Here is a 22,871-nt window from a genome sequence, read left to right as displayed (position 1 = left end):
TTGGAAAAAGGCTGCAATGAAACAAAGAGTGAAAAATTTAAAGGGGTCTGAATACTTTCCGTACCCACTGTACATGTATTGTGCCTTTTTCTGTGTTACTTTCTAGGAGGAAGAAAAAGCAGCGGAGGTTTTTGAAGAATTTTTGGCGTCTTTTGAAAGCAGCAAGAAAAGCGCAGTGAAAACCTTTGTCCGTGGGGGTATCGTGAATGCAACTAAAGGTCAGCAGCTAGGACTTCATGGCAGGACTTTGAATCTAGCAGCTACATCGCAATTCAGTTCCTATGTTTTTTGTCTGGACAAAAGATGAATCCAGAGTTATCTGTTCAAATAATGTTAAACCAAATTACCTGGACATGAAGTTGAAGGCAATTATTAAAGAATATCAGGCTGACTCAGAAGTAAAAGTTCACCATTATAATTTTTCAGGGCTTATGTCTTTTGAATGGATTAATAAAATTCCTTCACAATAATAAAGAGTTTTTCAACTTACTGCTACAGATAATAAATCCTTTGACATCTGCAAACACAGCAGCAGGACTGACCAATAACTTACGCCATGTTTACATATCAAACTTAAAATTGCCTAAATTAAAGTGTTTAAACCTATGGATAGTCATTGTTATGCTTTGACAACTTTTTGCAGAGGAGGAAGCCGCAGAGGACACCAAAAGTAAGCTGTATCGACCTGCTACAAAGTTTGTCCCCGTGTCCCAGCATGTCTCACCAGTATCATCCAGTGAAAGCAAGAAGTCTGTAAGTTTTGTCTCTGATGTTTGTTTAATTGCATACTTTTTTTAATTAAGTGTATATGCAAACATACTATTTACATTAATCTTTAAAGGTTGCTCATGACCTTGCAGTTTGGTCAGTGCAATTGTACAATCAGTTAATGTAATAATAACCCCAATGACTGCCTGTTTGATCGACAGGCATTTAAAAGAAAGACAGAAGAAAAGAAGAAGAGTAATCTTGAACTCTTCAAAGAAGAACTTAAACTGTAAGTCTTTGTTTGCAAATCAGGTCAATGAGATATGATATGTTTGGCATCTGTTAGCCTATTTTTTTGTTTAAAAAAAACGCAGAATACAAGAAGAGCGAGAAGAAAGATATAAAAAGAAGAAAAATGACTCTGGTGGTGGTGGAGGATTTGGAGATCTTGACACACCATTATCAGGACGGTCATGTAAGAATTCTTCTTCAAAGTAAGAGTTGTATTAGTTGAAAATTGCTAACCTCCAAATCATGCTAACCTCAGTCCTGCTTTTTCTCCACAGCATTATATGATGACCTAACAGTGCCAACCACCACTAACCTCTACATTAGCTGCATTAGCCCAAAGGTAAAAGAGCACACTGACTTTGATCGGCTTAGCACAGCATTGTTGTACATTTCGCATCGTACATTTTTATCGTTTTCCAGATGAACGAGGAGATTCTCTGCAAAGAGTTTGGTAAGTATGGTCCCCTAGCCAGTGTGAAGATTATGTGGCCCCGAACAGACGAGGAGCGCTGCAGGACCTCCAACAGAGCCTTTGTGGCTTTCATGACACGGAAAGATGCAGAGAGAGCCTTGGCTTCACTTGATGGTACAGTTGCCTCTTAAGAATAGGTTTGATTTACACACTGCAATGGCTGGTTTATATACTGTAATACCCATTCCCCCATTGCTCCGGGTGTATGGTTATGTTCCACGCGAATGTGATCATGTTTTGTATTCTAGGTAAAGTGATTATGGGGTTGGAAATGAAGCTGGGGTGGGGTAAACCAGCTCGCATTCCACCTCAGCCTCTCTACACACCGGTGGGGGTGAGGGCCACACCGCCACCCCCATCGGGTCTGCCTTTCAATGCTCAGCCAAGGGATCGCTTCCGCAATGACTTCACCAAGCCGCTGGGCATGTCCAAAGGAGAGCTTGACAAGGTAAAATTGTCTCTGTTTTCTGGGGTGTATGCATGGCCATATTTTCTCTGTAATGTGTGTTTCACTAGGTACTACAAGCTGTCAAATAAGTAAGGGGTGTTACTGTTAGCTGCATTGGGATGGTGGTGTACTAGAATAGGAATTACAGTATGTACACAAATGTTAAAATGAAGGGAAGATGATACTTAAAAATGTATCATTTGGCCGTAATATTATGTGTGTGTGTGTGTGTGTGTGTGTGTGTGTGTGTGTGTGTGTGTGTGTGTGTGTGTGTGTGTGTGTGTGTGTGTGTGTGCTAGTGCTGTCAAACATTTTCTTTTTGCCCCATTATTTTTTTTTCCATTTGAATGCTCTTATCAACGTGGCAATGTGGATCGGCTTGCTTTGTGCAAATGTTTTTTTTTTTTAAATTGAAAACAACATTGTCATATAGCCTACTGTAGTGTTGAGTTTCACACATAGCATTCTCACTTGGAGCAAATAATATTTCACACAATGTAACACTGTTCATCAATAAAAGGGTGAAAACACTTTGACAAGGGGGCAGAGAATTGGCATTAGCTTTGTGCTTGGCCATTAAGTGTTATTTCAGACTGGACGTGCTGCGATGATAGCTCAGTTCACAACAACAAAACACACAGATCCCTTTGGTCTTATCAATGGAACCATTTGGCAACTTTAAAAAAGTCAACTTTCCATTCAGAATCTTATTGGCATCCACTTCAGCGCCTTGCGCTCGCCATCCACTCAAAATGTAATGTTACTACTCTTTGGCTGGCTCGCAAGCCCAAACAAGTGTGTGCGGCGTGCCTGTTGTTTTGTTTCCAGTCTAGCTAGATCCGGTTTGGTGGTGTTGTTTTTGAAACAGCATGTGAAAAAAACTACAAAGTCTGCTAGGCCAAAAAGAACATTAATCTCCTGATATAAAAATTGACGCCGTTAAAATGAGTTTGCGTTAACGCCGTTAATAACACGTTTAACTGACAGGACTAATATATGCATATTATAACTATTATAAGTTTATTATAACTATAGCTATATATACTGCAGTGGAGTCCTGTCTGGGGTCTCCAGCAAATCCCTGAACAGGCTCCAGAATGTCTAAAACTCTGCCGCCAGTGCCCTTACCCACACCCAGACCTGTTATTATGCATGTTTGTTAATTCATGTAACCTCACCTTGTCTGTGCAGTTCCATATTACAGGATGCAAGGGTATAGAAATTCACATATTCTAAGTAACATAACATTTTGACTGTGTATACAAAATGTTAATATGAACCGTTGAGATGAATTGACCCAGTTGAGCCTTTTATAATTATTTACTCAAGATGTGTCACCCTCCCCTCATTTCACTGACTATGAATGCTATCGTCGTTTTCTATGCTGTATGTATCCTGCAGTGTCTGCATCTGTACAAGTACTCACTTTTTAATATTTTCACTATTTGATTTGACTTCACAAACAGACTCTGTCCGAAGCCGTAGTCAAAGTGGTTATCCCGACCGAAAGGTACACACACTCACACGTTACGCCGTCTGACCAGCTGTTATAACAAAAGTGATGTAGGACCCATACATGTTCTTTCAGGCAGGAGGTTCCAGTCCTAAGAGCTGTTAATGTATCTGACATATAGGACATGGTAACCAACCATAAGTCTTTGGAGTGTTGCAACACATTAGTGGACATTTTGACAAACTTATTGTAGATGCCTAAGGTCCCGATGGCCTCAGAATTACATACAGTGAATGCAATTAGTATTTCTTTTTAGACACTTGTAGTTTCTACTTCTAGTTTGTTAAAATACCTTAGATAATTCATAATGTTCCCATCATAATGTTAGTGTTTAATATTGTGAAAAATGAAAGCAGTAGACATTGTAAATGACTGTTAGAGCCATTGATTTATACCAACATCTTTGAGCCCTGGGTTTCCCATGGGTAGGCTGAGACACTGCAGACCGATACAGCTAGAAGGCAGATAGATTTAATATTAACCCAAGTCAGGTGATGTAGCTTCATGCTAGTGCCTGCTTCAGGTTAGAGTAGCTAGTCATATGAAGGTCTAACTGCAGTGGTAGATCTGACACAAGATCAGGTAACACTGCATGAACACTGTACGTTAACACTCCAGTTCAGAGAGGTTTCAGGCCTGAAGCCCCAATCTACAGTAACTTCTCTATGTAGCTGACTGCACAAATGTTGTCACATTGATGCTGACTGATGTATAGAATGTGTTTTTTTTCAGTTATTGTCTGAAGGTAAACATTTTGAAATCATTGCATCTAAGGAAAATATCCTCAATTCTGTGATCTTACAAATAAATACCAACCATGCAGGAATTTTGGAGCTGAGTACTTTTCATTACATACTTGCAGTAAAAACTGGCCTTTAAATTTTCATGTGATTATGTTGGAATCATCTCAACAATTAAGTTAAAATGACTTAACTTAAACTTTGGATTGGGGCTTACTTATCTTAAAATCAAAGTCAGTGTTCATGAAAATATATTGTGATTTGTGTGATTTCTTTCACCCCTTTCATGGACACAGTGACCCAGGAATGTTAAAGTAAAGTATGTGTTGTCCAGAGAGCGGTGACTATGCAGTTTTGCACAGTGTAATGTCCCAGGGGCTGTCACCTTTTTAAGGTCAATATTTTTTAAATAGTGAAAGCTATGACATGGAACAACACTGTTAGCGGTCAACTGCATTCAAGCTGACGCTTAGCCTGCAGTTTTTATGGGCCACTAGCTCAGTGTAAAGAGGTGTTAGAGATCTCATGCTGTGACTGACAGACAGAGTGCAAACCCTGGTCTGATACACTCCTTTCCCTCTTCCTCCACACAGGAATCTATTATTCCTCATTCACAGGATGATAGAGTTTGTGGTGCGTGAAGGCCCTGTGTTTGAAGCCATAATTATGAACAAGGAGAAAAGCAATCCAGACTACAAGTAAGTAATTCTGCACCTGGCCCCGTGTTGGTCTCATAAGTGACCTTAGGGTACATATTGAATTAGCTCATTTGTTATTGTCTCAGGTTCCTTTTTGACAACAAAAGCCAAGATCATGTATACTATCGCTGGAAACTGTTCTCCATCCTCCAGGTATGTATTTACAACACAGCCTTGTTTTTAAAAACGTCGAGGAGGTATATCCGGAATAACTAAAAACTGTTCTACACTAATAATAATAATGCTAATACAAACTGACGTGTGAGTCTCTTTTTATTGGGGAATAGCTGCTGGAGTCATGCTAATTTGAATACTCCAACTTATTATGAAAATGAGACTATGGTGTATCTGTATGTGACCTTCTATGTATTTCACCGTCACCTTTACCACAGGGACAGTCCCCAACGGAGTGGAGGACCGCAGATTTTCGTATGTTCCGGGGAGGCTCCATGTGGAGACCCCCTATCATAAACAACTACTCCCAGAGAGGGGAAGATAGGGAAGAGGTGGTGGAGGAGGATGCTTCCCCTGAGGAAGAGTTGAAGAAAGGGCAGCTCCGAGCTGAGTATGTCTAGCAGGCATAATGGCATTTATGTATGTACTGTAACTTAAGTTGAATGAAATGAGACGTCTCCTGTAAATACCATTCAGGCACAGACAGAGGCTAGAGACTTTGCTCAAAGAGCTCACGCCGGGCAGAGAAGATATTGGCAATGCCATGCTGTTCTGTCTTCAGCGAGCAGATGCAGCAGAGGAAGTAGTGGGACACATCACGGAATCTTTTTCCCTGCTTCAGACGCCCCTTCAGAAGAAGGCTAGTTTGCTTCCTTTAACCCTCTGTATAAATTAGATTGCACAGAATGTATATGTGAAGGTGATTTCACGTGTATTCTTTTTTTGTCCTCATTCCCACAGATTGCCAGATTGTACCTTGTGTCAGACATATTGCACAACTCGTGTGCCAAAGTGGCCAGTGCATCCTATTATCGTAAATAGTAAGATACTTTCCCCTAATTTAACTTCAAGACTTTTATCATCTTTTCTTCTGTGTGACCGTTTTAAAGTGTCCCTGTCTTTTCAGTTTTGAAACAAAGCTAACACAGATATTTGGAGACCTTAATGCGGCGCATAAAAACATACAAGCCAGGCTGCAGGCAGAACAGTTTAAGGTAATAACGCATGTCCTCTGCCTCACACAAGGACAGTTACCAAAAATTGAAGAAAAAAAAATTGCATTTCCTACCTCCACAGCAAAAGGTCATGAGTTGTTTTAGAGCATGGGAGGACTGGGCCATATACCCGGAGCCTTATCTAATCCACCTTCAAAACATCTTTCTGGGCTTCGCAAAAGCAGTGGAGGAATCCACAGAGAAAGTAAAGGTAAGCGGAATATTTATCTGCTCATTGCAGACGTTATTACCTTTTTTCCAACAGCATTTCAACAAATCAAACAGCTGTTTATGTTGAGAAATATTTCAACCAAAGAAGTTGTTTCAACACATATTTGGACATGAACAATCCAAATGTTTGTGCACTTGCTTGTCTCCTTGCAGGAAGCCCCCTTCTGTGTGGATGGTGCGCCAATGGACAGGCCACCCATCGATGGGTTACCTTTACACAGAGCTCCTGTGGATGACCTTGATGGCTGCCCCTTAGGCTGGGACCCTCTAGATGGAGTCCCTGTTGATGACATAGACGGTGTTCCCTTAGGAGTTGCTATTGACGACATTGATGGAATGCCCTGTGAGTCCACCATGTATCAAAAGCATGTCTTTAAACCAGAAGTCCACCATTTTCCCGCTCAAGTGTGTTGGATCCATACGCAATCAATCCACCCTCTCGTGGGTTGTCGTCTGTAGCTGAGCGTGCACTCTGATCTCCATTAAACAGGGCATGCAAGTACAGAAGTTTAAGAAAGTCAGACACTTCATTAAATACCTGTACTTGTCCTGACCCAGGTGTCTCGTTTTTTTCCTTAGTGGAGGAGAGTAACGTTCCTCTCTCCAGAGTGCCTTTATCCAAGTGGGAGACGACGGGTGATGCTGGGATATTTTCTCAAGGTAATGCAGGTCAAGATGCATTTATTTACAGGTGAAACTCGAAAGATTAAGAATATTGTGCAAAAGTTTATTTATTTCAGTAATTCAACTTAAAAGTAGAAACTAATGCATTACTAAAAACTAATGTTTTAGTACTAGTACTAAAAAAAAAAGAAGAAGGATTTTAAAGTGCTCCTAGTTTGCTTTTTGGCTTTTCCCCTTTCCATTATGGTCTTGTATATCTTTTTTGTGCACGTTATAGTTTTACAAAGTGAAAAAGCCCAAAGTCCCCCCCCCAAAGGAACATCTCCAACAGGAAACAATGTTCACAAACTGCTCCAAACAGCTCTAGTGTAGTCCAGTCACTTCCTAACAACTGTTATAATACCTAGCTGCTAGCGTGGCATACTAGCTAGCAGAGCTTAACTGGGTACTGCGCATGGGACTCTGAACAAAGATGAAACAGAAGTGAGATGTCTCACTCTGTGGCTAAAACAGAGAGCTCAACACCCAAGGTGAAAAGAGGAGCTGCAGCGATGGACAGTACAACAAAAATATGGTGTTTTTTGAAAATTATACCATGTTAACCTATTCATAATATGAAGACAGAACCTCTTAATACAACTACAAATCTCTGAAAAGTATAGTCATGCATATGTACTCAGTACTTGGTTTGGACCCCTTATGCATGAATTACTGCTCCAATGCGGCATAGCATGGACACCTTTGGTACTGCTGAGGTGTTATGGAAGATCTGGATGCTTCAGTAGCAGCCTTTAGTTCTTCTGCATCGTTCGGTCTCATGTCTCTCATCTTTCTCTTGGCAATGTCCCATAGATTCTCTATGAGCTTAAGGTCACGATAGTTTGCTGGCCAAACAAGACCAGTAATCCCATGGTCATTGAATCAGGTTTTGGTACTTTTGGCATTGGCAGTGTGGGCAGGTGCCAAGTCCTGCTGGGAAATAAAGTCAGCATGTCCATGAAGCTTGAAGTGCTTTATGGCTTTATTACGTGGGATTGGATGCATAAACTCCAGTACTTCCCATTACCAGCCTTTTAGGCAGTAACAGAGGCGGTACCGATACTGGTATCGGATCTAGTTCAAGCATCTTGGATTGTGTGCCTCTGCATTCTTCCTCCAGACTCTGGGACATTGGTTTCCAAATGAGATGCAAAATTTGCTCTCATCAGAAAAGACTTTTGGAGCACCGAGCAAAAGTCCTTTTTTTCTTCTTTTATTTAGCCCAGGTGAGACGCTTCTGACGTTGTTTGTTGTTCAGAAGCCGCTTGACAAGAGAAACGCCACATTTGAAGCCCATGTCCAGGATGGCCTTTTCCTGACAATGCTCTCCAGGCTGCGCTCGTCCCTGCTGCTTTTGCACCTTTTTTCCCACCCACACATTTCCCTTCCACTTAATTTTGTATTATGTGCTTTGATACAGCATTTTGAGAACATCTAACTTCTTTTGCAATCACCTTTTGAGGCTTTCCCTTCTTGTGGAGGGTTTCAGTGATGGTTTTCTACTAAGTGTCAGGTCAGCGGTCTTCCCTATGGTTGTTAATTCTACTGAACCAGACCAAGAGACCATTTAAAGCCTCAGGAACGTTTTGTGGGTGTTTTGAATTAAAAAAGCTCATTAGTGGGACACTTTGAGCCTAAAATATTAACCCTTCACACATTAACCTTTTCACAATATTCAATTTTTTTTTGAATTTTTTTTCACCTGTATATTAATCCCCCCCCCCTATGATCCTGCTCATCTTCCTCCTTTCTCTCTAAGCCAAAACTGAGTCCAAGTGGGACATGGTGGTGGAGCATAACAGTGACGATAAAGTGAATGTAAGGTAAGTCCTCTGTGGTTGGCATCAGTGCACCATCTGTCTACATTGTATACACGCGAGAAGCATACACATTGTACATAAAATGTCAAATGGTGAAGAGATGTATTGTTTTCTTCTCCCTGACAGTGTCAACTCGCAGGATGGAGTTGAAGACTCAGACAGCGACAGTAGTGAGGACTCTGGCAGTTCGTCAGACTTCCAGAGCTCCCTCACAAGTTTTCAGATGTCTGAGAGCAAGAGGAAAAGGTTGAGAGAGCTGGAGGCAAGTGTACATAAAACAATGACATAAATAGCAAGATTTGCTGAACAGTGCATTTGCTTTTATAGACACAATGTGGTTGTCCTGTATTATTTTATTAAAGTCAGACTTCATGCCTTGTCCACCTGAATATTCTGTTAATCACAAAAAATAGTAATCGATACACTGTATTTAATTTAGAAAGAATAGGATTATTTAAATGATGATTTTTTTTGTTTGTTATTTATCATCACTTGTTAAATAGAACAGTTAGCCATAGCAGCTGTATTAGCATATTTTAATTCCCTTACACACCAATTTACATTTGACTCTATAGTTTGCTTCCTCCCTACAGTAACATCTTCATCCGTTTGAAAATACGTCAAATTATAGTTAGTAAAAATGCAGAACTGATTAGATGTGTCTTGACACAGGTAAAGGTTATGAAGATTCAAGATGAGTTGGAATCTGGCAAGAGGCCGAGGAAGACTGGAATGAGCATACAACAACAAGTGGAGCACTACAGGAACAAACTGCAAGAGAAGGTGGGCTCCCGGACACTTCTTAATTCATATTGCATCTTCAATTTTACCCTTAGATAAGTCCTGAGTTATTAAGGCAGTTATTATTTACATCCAGTGTTTATCCTGCAGTAAAGGGTCTCTAAAGCAATAAAGGCAAGCACCACTGATGTGTAATAGAAATTTTTCTTTACTCAAGAACAAGATGGGGCAAAATTTACAAAAGTGCTTGCTATTAGTACATCAAAATTAGACCTTGAAATTAGTCAATTGGCACAGTAAAAAAAAAACAGTGTTACTTATGCAAAGCACTCACAACCAGACAGCTTATGTGCAACTGCAGAGCCAAAAGGATTAACGTTAGCAGTTTCAGATCTGCATATTTAGTGCAACGGCACCATATACAGGGTAGGAAAGTCGAGCTACAGTTACTGTTTGCATGTCGCGGTGTTCTTTTTTCAAGTTAAACATGTAAAGTTGATGGTTTGTTTTCTGGAACCCATCTCTCTGTTGAATAATTGAGTGAGAACAGTTTACACTGCTCCAAGTATTATGTGCATTTTATGACAGTATTATTTTTCTCCACACAGAGAAAACAGCATCTAGAAAAATAGGTGTCAATGTTGATATGTACTGGTATAACGTTACATCTGCAGGTCTGAAATTACTGAAGTTGGAACAGTCTAGCACGTGTCAACCTGGTCCGACATTGCCCAAACAGCTCCCCCTCATAAAGAACCCTTTACGCGAGAACGAGGGGGTTACAAGCCAGTTCCGTATCGTATTTTTGAGTCTCAACAGGCAGACATACAAGCCTATATCTGACTTCATTGGGATGTTTTACCCTGTCTACTACAGGAGTTTAAAAAAGATGAAGAAAAGAATGAGAGATCGACATCAAAGTCTAAAGACAAGTCAAAGGAGGACAGAAGGGACAAAGATAAGAGCAAAAGAAGTGAAGACGGGGCCAGAAGACGAGGATGGAGTAAAGATCCCGATGACCAGACCCGAAAATCGAGAAGCATCTCTCCTTTAAAGCAAGTGTTATGACATGTTTTTGTTGCCAATGTATTCATCCCGATTGTTTTTCTTTTAGTCAATCTGTTATATGTTCAACCCTTTTAACAGGACAAGGTCTCCCAAATGGTCGAAGCGTTCCCGATCCCCGTCTCCAGACCGGAAGGCGGGGAAGTCTAGGTCACGGTCGCCGCATCGCTCCCACAAGAAGGCAAAAAAGAGCAAACACTGACTCAGCTCTGGACCTCGTCATCCATCACTACATAACTGCTGGTGTCTGTGGCTTCAACAAAGCAGCGCTCCTTAAACAGACTGTCTGTTGTCTTGGTCCCAACTTACACTACATGCAAGATTCAGCACTCTTTTGTATGATGAAGTTTGAACACTGTAACTAATTATATATATTTTTGTTTTAATGTTTTGTTTTTAAAATGATAACCAGAATGTTGCTGCAAAGTTCTGACTGAATAAATCACTGTTGGAGATGAGTGTGTGGAGGACGTGATTGGTAGGGCCAGGTATCGAATATATTTTTACTGTTAGTCTACTAAATTTTTGGCATTGGCTTTTTCCAAGGTTAAAAAAAGGTTATCAAGAAGCATGTTTGTGTGGACTTTTATTAAGGGAAATTAATAGAGCATCATTTGGTTTGGTTTACAAAAGCAGCAAGTATGCAATGTTACACACTCAATTTACAATTTGAGTTTTATAATGAAATGTGCTTTCATTAAACAAAACAATTTATCAAAAGTAATTAAGAGCTAGTATTGTTTGACAAATGTAAGATACCCAGCCCTAATAATTAATAAACATATACAGATTTCCTGTACTGGAGATTTGCTGTCATCCACTGAAATGTTTGATATATTTTAGAGGAAAGCTTGAGACGTTGAATTTAGAAAAGCGATCTAGGTTTTGTAGGCACAAATAATTTCCAACCACCTTGCTTTCAAGACAAATGGCTACATCGCTTTACATGCCACATTAAATTCTGAGACTAAGATTAGGGAGGCATCTTTCACTTATATTTTCTGAAATGTGGGAGCAAAAGAAATTAGTAAGGTGCGCATACTGTTACAGCCTTTGAGCTATACTCAGTCTTGACCATACAGCTGTGAATTAGCAGATATCTGAACAGACCACACACACTTGGCTTTTCTGGCTGTTTTTTTTGTTGGTTTTTCTAATGCCAAACCGTTCACAGTTGCATGGTATTAAAGATAAAAAATAGAAATGTGACAGGGAATCACACCCTGTCTGTATTGTACAGCCCGTTCTCTCATCTTCCACTTTGGGGTCCGTGTTCTCTCAACAAAGCTACAGGCAGCTCTTTGTCTCGGAGCAATAACCATAAGGGGACGTCAGATGGCGCCTGACAGGCTGTCCTTCATCTTTAGGACTGCTCTCCGTCTGACAGGCTCTGAGTGGGGGGAGCTGGCAACCTCTGACGTGCTCAGTACTTTTTTACATTGATGAAAACCTTGATGGCTCCAGTGAAGTCGGCAGAGAGCAGAACCTCTGTGTGATCTGTCTTTAGGGCTCCTGCAAAGGACAACACTTATTTTATAGCACTGAAATGACGGTGTTGATGTCATGAAATCTGTCCAGGAATGAATTTAAGCAAACATACCTGAGGGTATTGTTTCAGAGTCTGTGGAGTCCAGGCTCTTGCACTCTGCTTCTGGTTTGTCTGCTCCAGCTTCTTGAGGAACAATAAGGCCTGGGTGCGGTGCAAAAATGGCTGAGGTGACCACTGCATTGTGTGCTGAAAAATAATTAAAGATTAATTGTCAGTTCAATCACACACTAAGGGGAACCCACTAATTCGACAGGTAGCTTCATTAAAAACGTGTTTGTCATTCAACAGCTACCTTTAATTCCTTCCCAGAAGTCATTGCGGTCCCGTCGTACGGATGTGAATTTGCTCAGGTCGTGGTAAGTGCTCCAGATGTACACGTACTTATCCTCTGAGCCACTGACTATGAAGGAGTAGTCATGACTGTAGAATGTAATCCCACAGTGATTCAAGGTGCAGTGCCATATGTACAACTTGTACAAAGACTCAATTGTTACGGCTGCTAGTTCAAAATGCTCAAGTCAAAACCAGATGAAAAGTCCTCACCTGAAGCTCGCCTTGATCTGGCTGCTGCTGTTGACATAACCTTTGTATTTCATAGATAAAGACAAGTCCCTCAGGTCGTAAAGGCGAATGCGGGAATCATTTGAGGTCACCAAAATCTATTGAGGGGGGAGAGGGAATTTTTCATTCAACAAGTGGGACTGACATGCATCGTTATAGGGACATCCCACATATTGTAGGTGTATTTGGAACGGAGATCAGATGTCACCTTATTCTCTCCAGGTAGAGGTTCAATACCAGTGATTTTACGGCCAACTTTGTTCCTGCCTCTGGTCGACCTCACATGAATTTGAGTGTGGTATTTTAGACGCTAAGGAATGGGCAAACAGAAAAATACATTTAACCTGGAAGGAATCCATGACAAAAAAATGGATAATAAGGACGTAATGAAAAAATTGCATTAGCAACAAAAAAAAGGTATTGCAGCTGGATACCTCTGTGTCATAGAAGATGCATCGACCATCGTAGGTGCCGATGACCGCATACTTTCCATTTTGGCAGAAGTTAGCGGCCGTGATGAGGCGTGTTTGGCCGTCCACCTCATTCCACAGGGCCACCTTCTTGTCAGGAATGTTCCAGAGGCGTAGCTTTCCATCCAGAGAGCCACTTAAAAAGTATCTGTCATCCTGGGAAACAAAAAGCAAATGTTATTCTAAATACAGCCCTGGGGACAAAAAGACTAAATGTGTAGATTTGTGCTGAGAGACTTAAGGCTTAACTTACTCTGGGATGAAAAGCAATGGCTGTGACAAAGTCAATGTGCTGAAAGCAGCAGAGACACTCTCTCCTGGATATGTGCCACAATCTGACCGTTTTATCCATTGAAGAGGAGAGGAGGAAGAAGTTCTGGATAACAAAAATGGAAAAAAGTAAGAGGAGAAATAAAAAGTGGACAGAGTGAGATGGATAAAGACAGGGTATTGAGACCCACCTTAGACCAGGACAAGTCCAATAGATCCGCCGTATGGCCTTTATACTTGCAGAAGGGGACCTGACGGAAAGGGGCATTCCTGTCTTCTGTGTCTGGGTCCTCTGGAGCACAATTTGCCTATGACAAGAGTACAACCTTTTAGTAGTCTCAAGACTTTAAAACAACATTGCAATATTCTCACTATGACTAAAATAGCTTAAAAATAACCAGATCTAATATTTTCTGGAAACGCCGGGCAACACCACAAATCAAAAGGTATTATTAATTTCACTCACTCCGGGATCGTCAGATTTAGAGGAGCATAAACTTTCCTGAGAAGGAGAAGGTGAAACTCGACCTGGAGAAGCCAAGCAAAAAAAAAAGAAAAAAAAAAAGAGTCTTGCTAAGCATCTAAATTGAAACAATCATCATCCAACGACCGAATCGGAGATGGTGAAGAGGTTACCTTCAGTGTTGTACTTTAATCTCATGTTATTGAAGTAGTCGAAGGCACTCTTTAAGACCCAGATGCGAACCACGTTATCTTGGCCCGCTGTCGCCAGCAGCCTCCCACAGTGAGAGAACTTCATCGTCCAAACGGCCCCCTGAGGAAAAGAAGCTGTGATACGAGCATTCACTGGTGCACATCTTCTCTTAAACATGGATAACAAACAAAAAGAAATAAATAACAGTTGAAAGAAAAACTAAGAGCATCTTACCGTGTGCTCCCCACTCAGGTCCTGTACAACCTTAATCTGATCAAAGTCAAAGGGACCCTTGAAGCTGTGTGCTGCCTTGAACTTGGCCGGCCTGGTGTAAGGCATGCCCTCATCGTCACTCGACGACGGGTCGTCCTGATCTGTATGGAACACTGAGCACACACAGCTAAGGTTAGCAAACCCTTAGCAGCAACATTAGTTTTAAATAAGCATGTGGTGGCATTGGCAAATCCTTTCAAATCAGCGTATACCTTCGCAGCAGCATTTAGTTGGCGATATTTAACAAATGTTCCATATTAGCGCTTTCCATTTTCATGATTATGTAGTGCTTGTTCCAGATCCCATGCACGGGGAGCTATGTCAAAACAGTTTGATAAATACCCATGTAGTAAAAACATGTAGATACATATGTAGATACATATAGTTTACTAAGCAAAATGATCTGCAGCCTTATCTAACAAAGTGTGTGGATGTTATTGATTTGTTGGGTTTGAGGATTCAGTCGTGCGTATACTTGACTGCTCCTATGTTTGTAATATAAGATCCTCAGTGCCCACATTCATTTAGAAATGACAAATCTTTTCTTCACTGCATTTTTTTAGTATTTTTACTTATTTAAAAAAACAAAACAAAAACTAAGCACCCTTTCAGGAAAATGACTTTGTAATGTTTGTGTTATGTTAGTTCTGGGAACAGTATAACATATTTCAAAAAATCTCATTTAAAGCTGTATATTAACAATTTACCCAAAATATAAATAAGTTACATTTCAAGTGTTTTCCCAAAAATCTGCAAAAACGCTTTAAACTCGTGTTGTTTTACCTTCATCACGCACACTTTTCACTTTGTTGACGGCCTTCTCTCCATATTCCTCAGCAAGATGCTTGGCCTTCTTCACCGACTTGCCCAGGAACTTTTTAAACTGGGTTCTGTTTAGAAATAAGGAACAACATTTTATAGTCTATATATGATCAGGTGGTGAGAAGGGAAGAAAATAAATTCCAGCGACTGGCTAGAAGAAGTCCCTCACGTTTTCTGTTTTAGTTTTCCGCCATCTGTGTCTGCCAGTGGAGCCTGAGCCTTGTCATCGTCATCTGACTGTGCGCCATCATTCCTGGGAGGAAAAAATATAACAGATCAACTTCCTCTAGAAAATGTAAAATTTGTTTTTACATGATTAGGCTTTAAAAAAAAAAAAAAGAGGCTTTTCTCAGTGGGAAAATGTTACATGCAAATATACCTGTCAAATGTACCACTGCCAACATTGGCAATGTTCCCACAGCAACAAGCCCATACCCTTGCTAGGTAAAAAACGTTTTACTAGTAGTTTGCTTTGATGATGAAGTTTGTTCAAAATATTCTTCTATTTTTTTGTGTGCATATGTTGTATTACTGGAAAAAGCACCACTTGAGTGATTATGTTGTAGTACTGGACAAAGCTCAGCTTGATTGCATATGTTGTAGTTCTGGACAAAGCACCACTTGTGTGTCTTCAAAACACACTGGGTTCCTCAAAAAACACAGATACAGATATTGTGGTCTTCACGGGTCCATCGAAACCCCTATGACCCGAGTGTGTGTGCGTGTGTGTGTGGTCACTGAGAGGAGAGGTCAGACTCGCAGAGCACACAATAGCAAATTAGCAACGGTAACATTAGCTGCAGTGACAATAAGCAATAGTTTTTGTTTTTCAAAAGAGCAAATAGTTGGGGCTATTTTTATTATGCAATAGATGCAATGAAACTGCAAAGCTGATTCTAATCAGATCCTTGTTTGCAATCTGTCACCATGACAGTGAGCAAGTGGACTTTTACGCTAAAAGAATGAGTGGTGTTTTAATCAGCAAGAGAGGAATAACAGAAAAGCATGGATGTGAAATTGGTGCCAATCGGGCCTGCGTCTCCCAAGTCAGATACTTCTCAGTTCTGCATGGGTCTGGGTCCCAGCTTTTAAGTAACAGGCAGGCCCGGTTTGGTTTTGGGTAGTACATATCTGGGTCTTTTGGGGTTCGAGAAGACATTTTTGGACCTGTGAAGACCTCTAACCGATACCATACTGGCTCTGTGTGCACATCACATTTAACAATACTGTAGCTAAAACAGAAAAATCATTTCCTGCTTACGTAATGTACTCCTTGGTCCTCCTCATGATGTGCAGAGTAAGGGGGTTAATCCCCGCAGGAAGCTTCTCTTCCGCCTGGATTAAAGGGATCTCTTCCCCAGTGTCCAAATTCTTGATCATCACACTGGCCAGGATTTCCTTTTTTTTTAAGATAACATATAAGTACTTATTTGGTGCATAGAAGGTAAGTGGAAAGAATGTGCAAGAGGTTGGGTTATGGCTTGGATTCAAGCTGAAAAAAGGTAATAAAAAAAAAACTGAGCGACTCTAACCTCATCTGTCAGTTCTCTACCAGAGTTGGAACGTGGACGCTGAGGACCTGGAGTTTGTCCTCCACTCTGAGATGAAGCGTGTTCATCCTCGTTTTCCTACAAAACAACAACAAAGCAATCAATGATGCTATAGATAGTCGAGCTGCTACACCACGTGTAGTTTAACTTTTGACCCTCACTGACCTGTGCTGTCACGACTTTGTCCCCACTGGTGGCGCTGGCCAGATCCAAGGAATGCTGCAGGTCTTTAGTTAGACTCCTCACTGTGCTGCTGGGAGACACCAGGCCAGAAGGCTCCAGGACATCACCGCTGACTGCAGACACTGGATAATCATACAACACAACACAACACTTAATCTAAGAACTAGTGAACTATTCTATCTGCTGTATTTGAATGCAGTAGCTTGTGGGTAATTAAGAAAAACAATCAAGAAAGACATTTTGCCAAGATCCCTTTTTTTTTTTCAAATATAAAAGGATGGGATGCTAAGACCTGTTATTTCATTCTTTCAAATACATGTTTGAAGAAACTTGAGTATACTGGTAGCATTTAACACGTTTCCCTTTTGTAAACCAAAAGATTACTAAATCGCTTTCAAAGATCATTGTCAGAACAGCGATAAAATAAAGGTTGTCTTCTACACAGGATGTGAGATAACAGCATCACCAGAAAATATCACTCGGAGGGCTGAACTTCATAGCTGACAAAGTACTTACTAATTCACAATGTCTCAAAAGTTTAACTCAACATTTAGGATCAACGTAGCATTCATCAAACTTCGTTGCTGGTAACTGAACTGTTGTCTCTACCTTCCAGTGACCTCGGCCTCAGACACTCCTGGGACTTCTTGGAAGGTAGACTCTGCCAAGACGGTGGCGGCGGTCTAGGTGGAGGACCTCCGCTGGGAGGGGGTGGGCGTGAGGGAGGAGGCTTCTTGGTGCTTGCTACAATGTCTGGTTCCACTGTGAATTGCCGTGGGGGTTTCAAAGGCCCAGAGGAGTCTGAGTCAGCCTGCGTGTCCGTGAATGGGACCTGGTCTAAGATATCTGCAGGTCTCTGCTCCTGCTCCCCTTCTGCAACCACAACAGCCCCAACAGGCTGACCCAGTCCTACAGTGCTTGTGATGTCTGGGGGCTGAACACCTTCCTGTGACCCAGCTGATGGCCCCGGGAGACCTGTGGGTTCAGGGACAGGTATTGAGCATGCTCCATTTGTTGCTGCACTTTCCTGTGGATCCTCGGGCCTCTCAACAAGCTGAGGTTGGACAGCTGGCGCTGCTAGCTCCACAGGAACTTCCTGATCATTATTCTCTTGCACAGGTTCTGGCTCTGCTCTTACATCAACATGTAACTGATCTAACAGCTGAGCCACTTCTCCAACATCACCACCACTTCCCTTTTGACTCTCCTCAATGATGCTATCAATGATCTACAAGGAAGAGAACAGTTTGTTTATTTGACAATACAGCAACTATGATGCAAGTTGCCTACAAATAAAATATGTTATTGTCTGCACATCCACTTTTTATCTCTCATTTCTTTTCACAATAGTTACCACAAAACAAGAATTCAAAACCTAAGTAATAGCCACATAACACACTGCACAATATGGCATGTCTAAAACATACTATCATACACATATCTATGAAATCCACAGTAACTTACACTTTTTTTACAAAATAAAAATATGATGAAACTCCACTGATGAACTTCCATTTTATCAGTCATCTTGTTTGCGATAATAGAGAAAACCATACCAGTAGAGAATCATCTTGCGGAGTCACAGATGTGGCCACTCGGCAGCTCACATCTTGTGCATCTGATCTCTGTGAAAGCGGTTTAGAAACACAATTATTTTTTTTAAACACAATTTTACCTACATACACACCAAAAAATAACAGGTCACATGCCATGTTTGATTTACATCAAGACTCATAAAACACATCCAGGCTGAAAAAACAGTTGTAGAGTATTGGCACCTAACTAAAGAAATACATGTTTCATGAGCACATTCTTTCATCCAGCTACGTTTTTCCATATGATGCAGACATCTTGCCATGAGGGTAATCTCCGTGACTGACTCTAAAGCCATGCTGATGTTATCCATGCATGAAACACTGTTCTATGATGCAATTTCCCCTTGCAGCAGAATCAACACTTCAATGTCTTGTTAGTAGCAAACGTAATTTGAATTTCAGTTGTAACTGTCTGCGTGGGAAGGGCAGGCAGAGCACCAAGGCCAGATAATTCATTTAAATTGAATTTACATGTTCCTAGATGTCAGGAAGAAGAAGCCGGCTAACCATCGTAGAAGGCAGAGATCATGGCAAAGGGTTGAGTATTTGCAGACATGAATCATTGCTAAACAGCCTGGGTTAATGTTTTCACACAAAGTATCAATATCTTAAAATAAAGTCACTGGTAGGTGTAATTTCATGATGAATTACTATAAACAAAGCAGTCACCTCTAGATAGGTCAACACTTGTTAGAACAGTGTGCTGTTTTAGTAGAGTTCAGTTCCAATAGCAATTTTAACTAGCAAGTAAACAAATAGGTAGTAATTTTGCTAAATAGAAACCGCTTACAATCAGAAGTAATCTATTTGTCTAAAACAACAAGTAACAAAACTACCTTAAGACATTCAGTCACAACTCTATGTATTTGCTACTTCAGAGTACCTCTAGTTTAATTTTAAGGGTTGGTAACTTTCAAACTTCACTTTAAAAATGTATTCTGATAGCAACTCAGCAGATAGTGCCTTGTTTAAACAGTGACTGGGCTTCTATAAACATACCTGAGGTGAAGGAATGACAAACTTGGCAGGTGACCTAAAAAACAAAAAAAGGGATACAGTTTAAAAAGGCAATGAAAGTCAATATCTAAAAAACAAGATCAAAAACCAAAATGTGTTATTATTGTATCTTTTAACTTGATTAGTTCAATTACAGTATGAATTATAACTCTTTTATCCCAAAAAGAAATCAGATTTTCAGACTTCTTCTGTCTTTAAACAAACTTTGTGGAGATGGGCTGAATGTTTAGGGAACATAACTTGATGAATTCCATAGACTGTACTGATAACAGCAACCAGATACTGCCATAATCTTCAAAAATTTGGTTTCTAAACTCTATCAGTACTTAAAAATAAAAATAAAAAAAAAGAGTAGCTAGATACAGGTGGTTTCTAAAAGAATTAACGTGATTAATATTGTGACATAGGTGACTAATCCACTGAATAGATATTTACATGGTGGACTCCACAATTTATATTAACTAACTTCAAAGAGAAATGGTTTAATATTGGTGTAGTTTCTTAAAATTCCTCATAAATTGAAAGCATTTCCTAACATTATTTTTTGAAACATGGCATTGTTTCCTGGTTAATCTTGAGTTCAGTCGTTGCTCTCACCAGCCAAACCCCCAAAGCACCCACAACGACAGCCAGCAGTATCTTTTTTGTGTTTTAATAAACGATGTTTTGAAATTAAAATTTCGACTTTATGTCAGGAAAAACATCATGTGACCTGAGTGTTGGGGTTGACTCTCCCTGCACTAACAGCTGACAGCTGGTAAACTAAAGTAACGTAACGTAAACTTCACAACACAGTTTAACAGTTTGAATCCAAAACAGATTGGACAGTAATTTGCAGCCGACTCGAGACTCTCTAAAGCAGCTCCGTTAGTTTAGCGCTGTATAAACAAATGACCATTTTTGCAAATGTTAGTCAACTGTCATTGCTAAGTAAGCTAAATGCTTATAACATATGGCACATTCGTCACTCTTATTTGCAGTAATATAATCAAAATGTGTTTCCTTACACGTTGGGAGATGGCGTGAAATTAACGTCCTCAGGAGCATCATAGAATTCCTCGGTGTCACTTGTATCTGACGCCATGCTAACATGAATTTAGCGCACTTGCTAGTCCAACTTAGTCGCCAGGCAGCTCTTTAAAAGCCTAACCTGCGAATGGAAGTGTTACACACATATATATACGGCTTTCTCTTTGTTTATGTTATAATTTAAAAGGCTTGGCCCAGGAGTCGTCCACCACTTTCCTGTCCAACGTCACGCCATAACTGTAACGTTAACGTATACAGTATACTAGCAAAATGCTAGGCTAACAAATGTAATCTGGTCGTACGGGCTTACCAACGCCTACTGCTAACTAGCGTTCTACCCTCTTATAAATATGTCTCGTTCACAGCAAAGTATAATCTATGAAAGCAAAAACCAAAAAACGCATATTTACAACAGCATAAGATTAGCTGTCAATATACCCGGAGCCAGATCCGCATCATAAACAAATCAGTTATACAAAAAAATACATCTTAGCGAGGTGAGTCAAAGGGCGGGGCCCAGGCGCTTTCTTCTTCTACTTCACTGAAATCACAGTCAGTACTGAATTTGACATTGCTATTACTGCCCACTATTGGACTTATTTAAAAACAGGGATAGGCTGTCAAATGACAGTTAATGACAGTTCTTATACAGCCCATGGAGATGCAAAGGCTTGTAAAGCAACATTGAAGGATTAGTTTATCAGTGCGGTCTCGATCATCACTAAATCTATTGGGATTCGAGACAGAAACCAACATATACTATAAGAAAGAAGAAGAAGAAGAAATCACAAAAAACGTGGCAAAGATATATAGGCTACTGACCAGAACATTTTACTCTTGTGAACTTGTCAGTGCTCTCTGGTGGACAGTCTGTCTAATTAACACGTACATGATCACAAACTAATCTTTGACATTTCTGCAGTGCAATTTCTTGTTACTTGGCTGACATACAAATGTGTATGATGTGCTAAAACTGACTTATATCAGTAGGCTATCATTAATTCCTTGATCTATCTATTCATTATTATGTATTCTGTACCTTCCTTAATCCACTTTTATCCCCTACTCCATACCTCAAAATCCCGCTCAATTGATTATATTGGGTTCCTCACTGTGTAGCATAACATTTTTCTTGGACCTTGCACTGGTCATGTATCAATATTTATTTCAAAGTTCAAACATGGCCTCCTTCCCTGCCAGGCTCCATGTCCATGTACATTAAAGCTTGTCACATAGTTCACATTCTGCCTTCAAAAGACACTGCATACTTAACACTAAACAGCTTTATTCTGCTTCTGTGTGCCCCTGGTAACACGGAGCCATTCACAGTAATAAAATTGAAAATGATGTCTACAAACTGATTCTGGAATACGTTTGGGAATCTTTAATTATGCTAGAAAATATAATTACATGGTACTGTATATTTCATGCTTATTTAACAGTCAGTGCAACTCATGGGGTGAGAATTGATTGGGAAAACATGCACATAAATTAGCAGCTGCAGGTCCCATTCATTCACACATAGCATAGGCAAGCATTAGAGTAGAGTAGCCAAGGCTACTTTAAAATTACCATTGGATTTGAAGTCTGTTCCAAAGTGCTCTTTGTTCCAGATCAATGCATCAGTTGATTAATAATGAGCTTGCAATTTAATTGTTGATTGGAGAGAACAAAAAGGTGACGGAGGAGGGATTATTGAAAGAGCCTTAGAGCATTTTAATGAATGCATATTCATTTGTTTTTGTCATATTGTAGACTGTAGTTACATTAATATTATCAAGCATGGAATGAATATGAATTGCAAAATAATCAATGTTGTGCTTTAAACTATTTCATTAACCTTAGGCATGTTTAAATGTCAGTAACTAAACCCCCAACTCACAATGCTGTTTGGATCACAAGGTTGTTTTTTTAATCAGGCTTCAAACAATTCACTTTATAGGAGGTTTTCAAATACAGGGTTGACTTTTGTCTGCCTTTTCTTCATCTTTTAAATTAAATTAATCACAACAACAATATGCTGAGATTAGGGTAGTCTAAGGATCTTGAAACTTCTATGGCCATAAACATCAGTCAAAGTGAAATATCAGCCATTATTAAGAAAATGTCACACCTTTCCCCTGTATCATTAAAGCCACATTTAAAAACAAACAAACAATGAATCTAATAACTACAGTGTGTGAAAGGGGTCACTTTTAGTGATAGATTTAACACCTATCGCTGGGGCTCTATGAAGCCTGCTTTGTTGAGGAAGAGTGTTGAGATAAAGAGGAAGTGTGTGTGTGTGTGTGTGTGTGTGTGTGTGTGTGTGTGTGTGTGTGTGTGTGTGTGTGTGTGT

The 22,871-nt window shown here is 40.1% G+C and overlaps 2 protein-coding genes across 2 annotated transcripts in view; one reads left to right on the top strand and one right to left on the bottom strand.

Annotated features, from left to right (window-relative positions):
* The window catches only part of zgc:163098 (uncharacterized protein LOC100037380 homolog), a 13,641-nt gene extending 2,624 nt beyond the window's left edge, over window positions 1-11,017 (top strand). The window contains exons 3-24 of the mRNA XM_034891054.1: window positions 107-218; window positions 644-753; window positions 930-997; window positions 1,083-1,183; window positions 1,275-1,339; window positions 1,420-1,585; window positions 1,720-1,919; window positions 3,386-3,429; window positions 4,766-4,870; window positions 4,957-5,023; window positions 5,263-5,435; window positions 5,522-5,684; window positions 5,786-5,865; window positions 5,952-6,039; window positions 6,122-6,250; window positions 6,424-6,613; window positions 6,850-6,930; window positions 8,693-8,756; window positions 8,880-9,015; window positions 9,426-9,536; window positions 10,371-10,549; window positions 10,641-11,017. Of these exons, the coding sequence (XP_034746945.1) occupies window positions 107-218; window positions 644-753; window positions 930-997; window positions 1,083-1,183; window positions 1,275-1,339; window positions 1,420-1,585; window positions 1,720-1,919; window positions 3,386-3,429; window positions 4,766-4,870; window positions 4,957-5,023; window positions 5,263-5,435; window positions 5,522-5,684; window positions 5,786-5,865; window positions 5,952-6,039; window positions 6,122-6,250; window positions 6,424-6,613; window positions 6,850-6,930; window positions 8,693-8,756; window positions 8,880-9,015; window positions 9,426-9,536; window positions 10,371-10,549; window positions 10,641-10,761 (2,553 nt within the window). The 3' untranslated portion in view covers window positions 10,762-11,017. The remainder of the gene's footprint in view (window positions 1-106; window positions 219-643; window positions 754-929; window positions 998-1,082; window positions 1,184-1,274; window positions 1,340-1,419; window positions 1,586-1,719; window positions 1,920-3,385; window positions 3,430-4,765; window positions 4,871-4,956; window positions 5,024-5,262; window positions 5,436-5,521; window positions 5,685-5,785; window positions 5,866-5,951; window positions 6,040-6,121; window positions 6,251-6,423; window positions 6,614-6,849; window positions 6,931-8,692; window positions 8,757-8,879; window positions 9,016-9,425; window positions 9,537-10,370; window positions 10,550-10,640) is intronic.
* On the bottom strand, window positions 10,297-21,072 carry wdr44 (WD repeat domain 44). Its single transcript, XM_034891053.1, has 20 exons — window positions 20,512-21,072; window positions 19,487-19,520; window positions 18,449-18,517; window positions 17,502-18,120; window positions 16,875-17,014; window positions 16,692-16,787; window positions 16,421-16,557; window positions 15,329-15,412; window positions 15,121-15,227; window positions 14,299-14,450; window positions 14,046-14,184; window positions 13,876-13,937; window positions 13,601-13,717; window positions 13,393-13,515; window positions 13,104-13,295; window positions 12,878-12,979; window positions 12,652-12,767; window positions 12,401-12,528; window positions 12,160-12,294; window positions 10,297-12,071 (listed from the first exon to the last, which is right to left on the bottom strand). The coding sequence occupies exons 1-20, from the start codon at window positions 20,586-20,588 to the stop codon at window positions 11,983-11,985; spliced, it is 2,718 nt and encodes a 905-aa protein (XP_034746944.1). The 5' UTR covers window positions 20,589-21,072; the 3' UTR covers window positions 10,297-11,982.
* Window positions 21,073-22,871: the final 1,799 nt, after the last annotated feature.

The sequence above is a fragment of the Etheostoma cragini genome, chromosome 13 (assembly GCF_013103735.1).
Source record: "Etheostoma cragini isolate CJK2018 chromosome 13, CSU_Ecrag_1.0, whole genome shotgun sequence".
In the NCBI taxonomy this organism is placed as follows: domain Eukaryota; kingdom Metazoa; phylum Chordata; class Actinopteri; order Perciformes; family Percidae; genus Etheostoma; species Etheostoma cragini.
This window is presented reverse-complemented; position numbering and strand designations above follow the sequence as displayed.

Coding starts and splice junctions, on each gene's coding strand:
- wdr44 (XM_034891053.1), bottom strand. CDS start 20,588: ATGGCGTCAGATACAAGTGACACCGAGGAATTCTATGATGCTCCTGAG. Junction 18,518..19,486: donor TTGTCATTCCTTCACCTCAG/GTATGTTTATAG, acceptor CCGCTTTCACAG/AGATCAGATGCACAAGATGT. Junction 14,185..14,298: donor ACCTGAGTGGGGAGCACACG/GTAAGATGCTCT, acceptor TCTTTTCCTCAG/GGGGCCGTTTGGACGATGAA.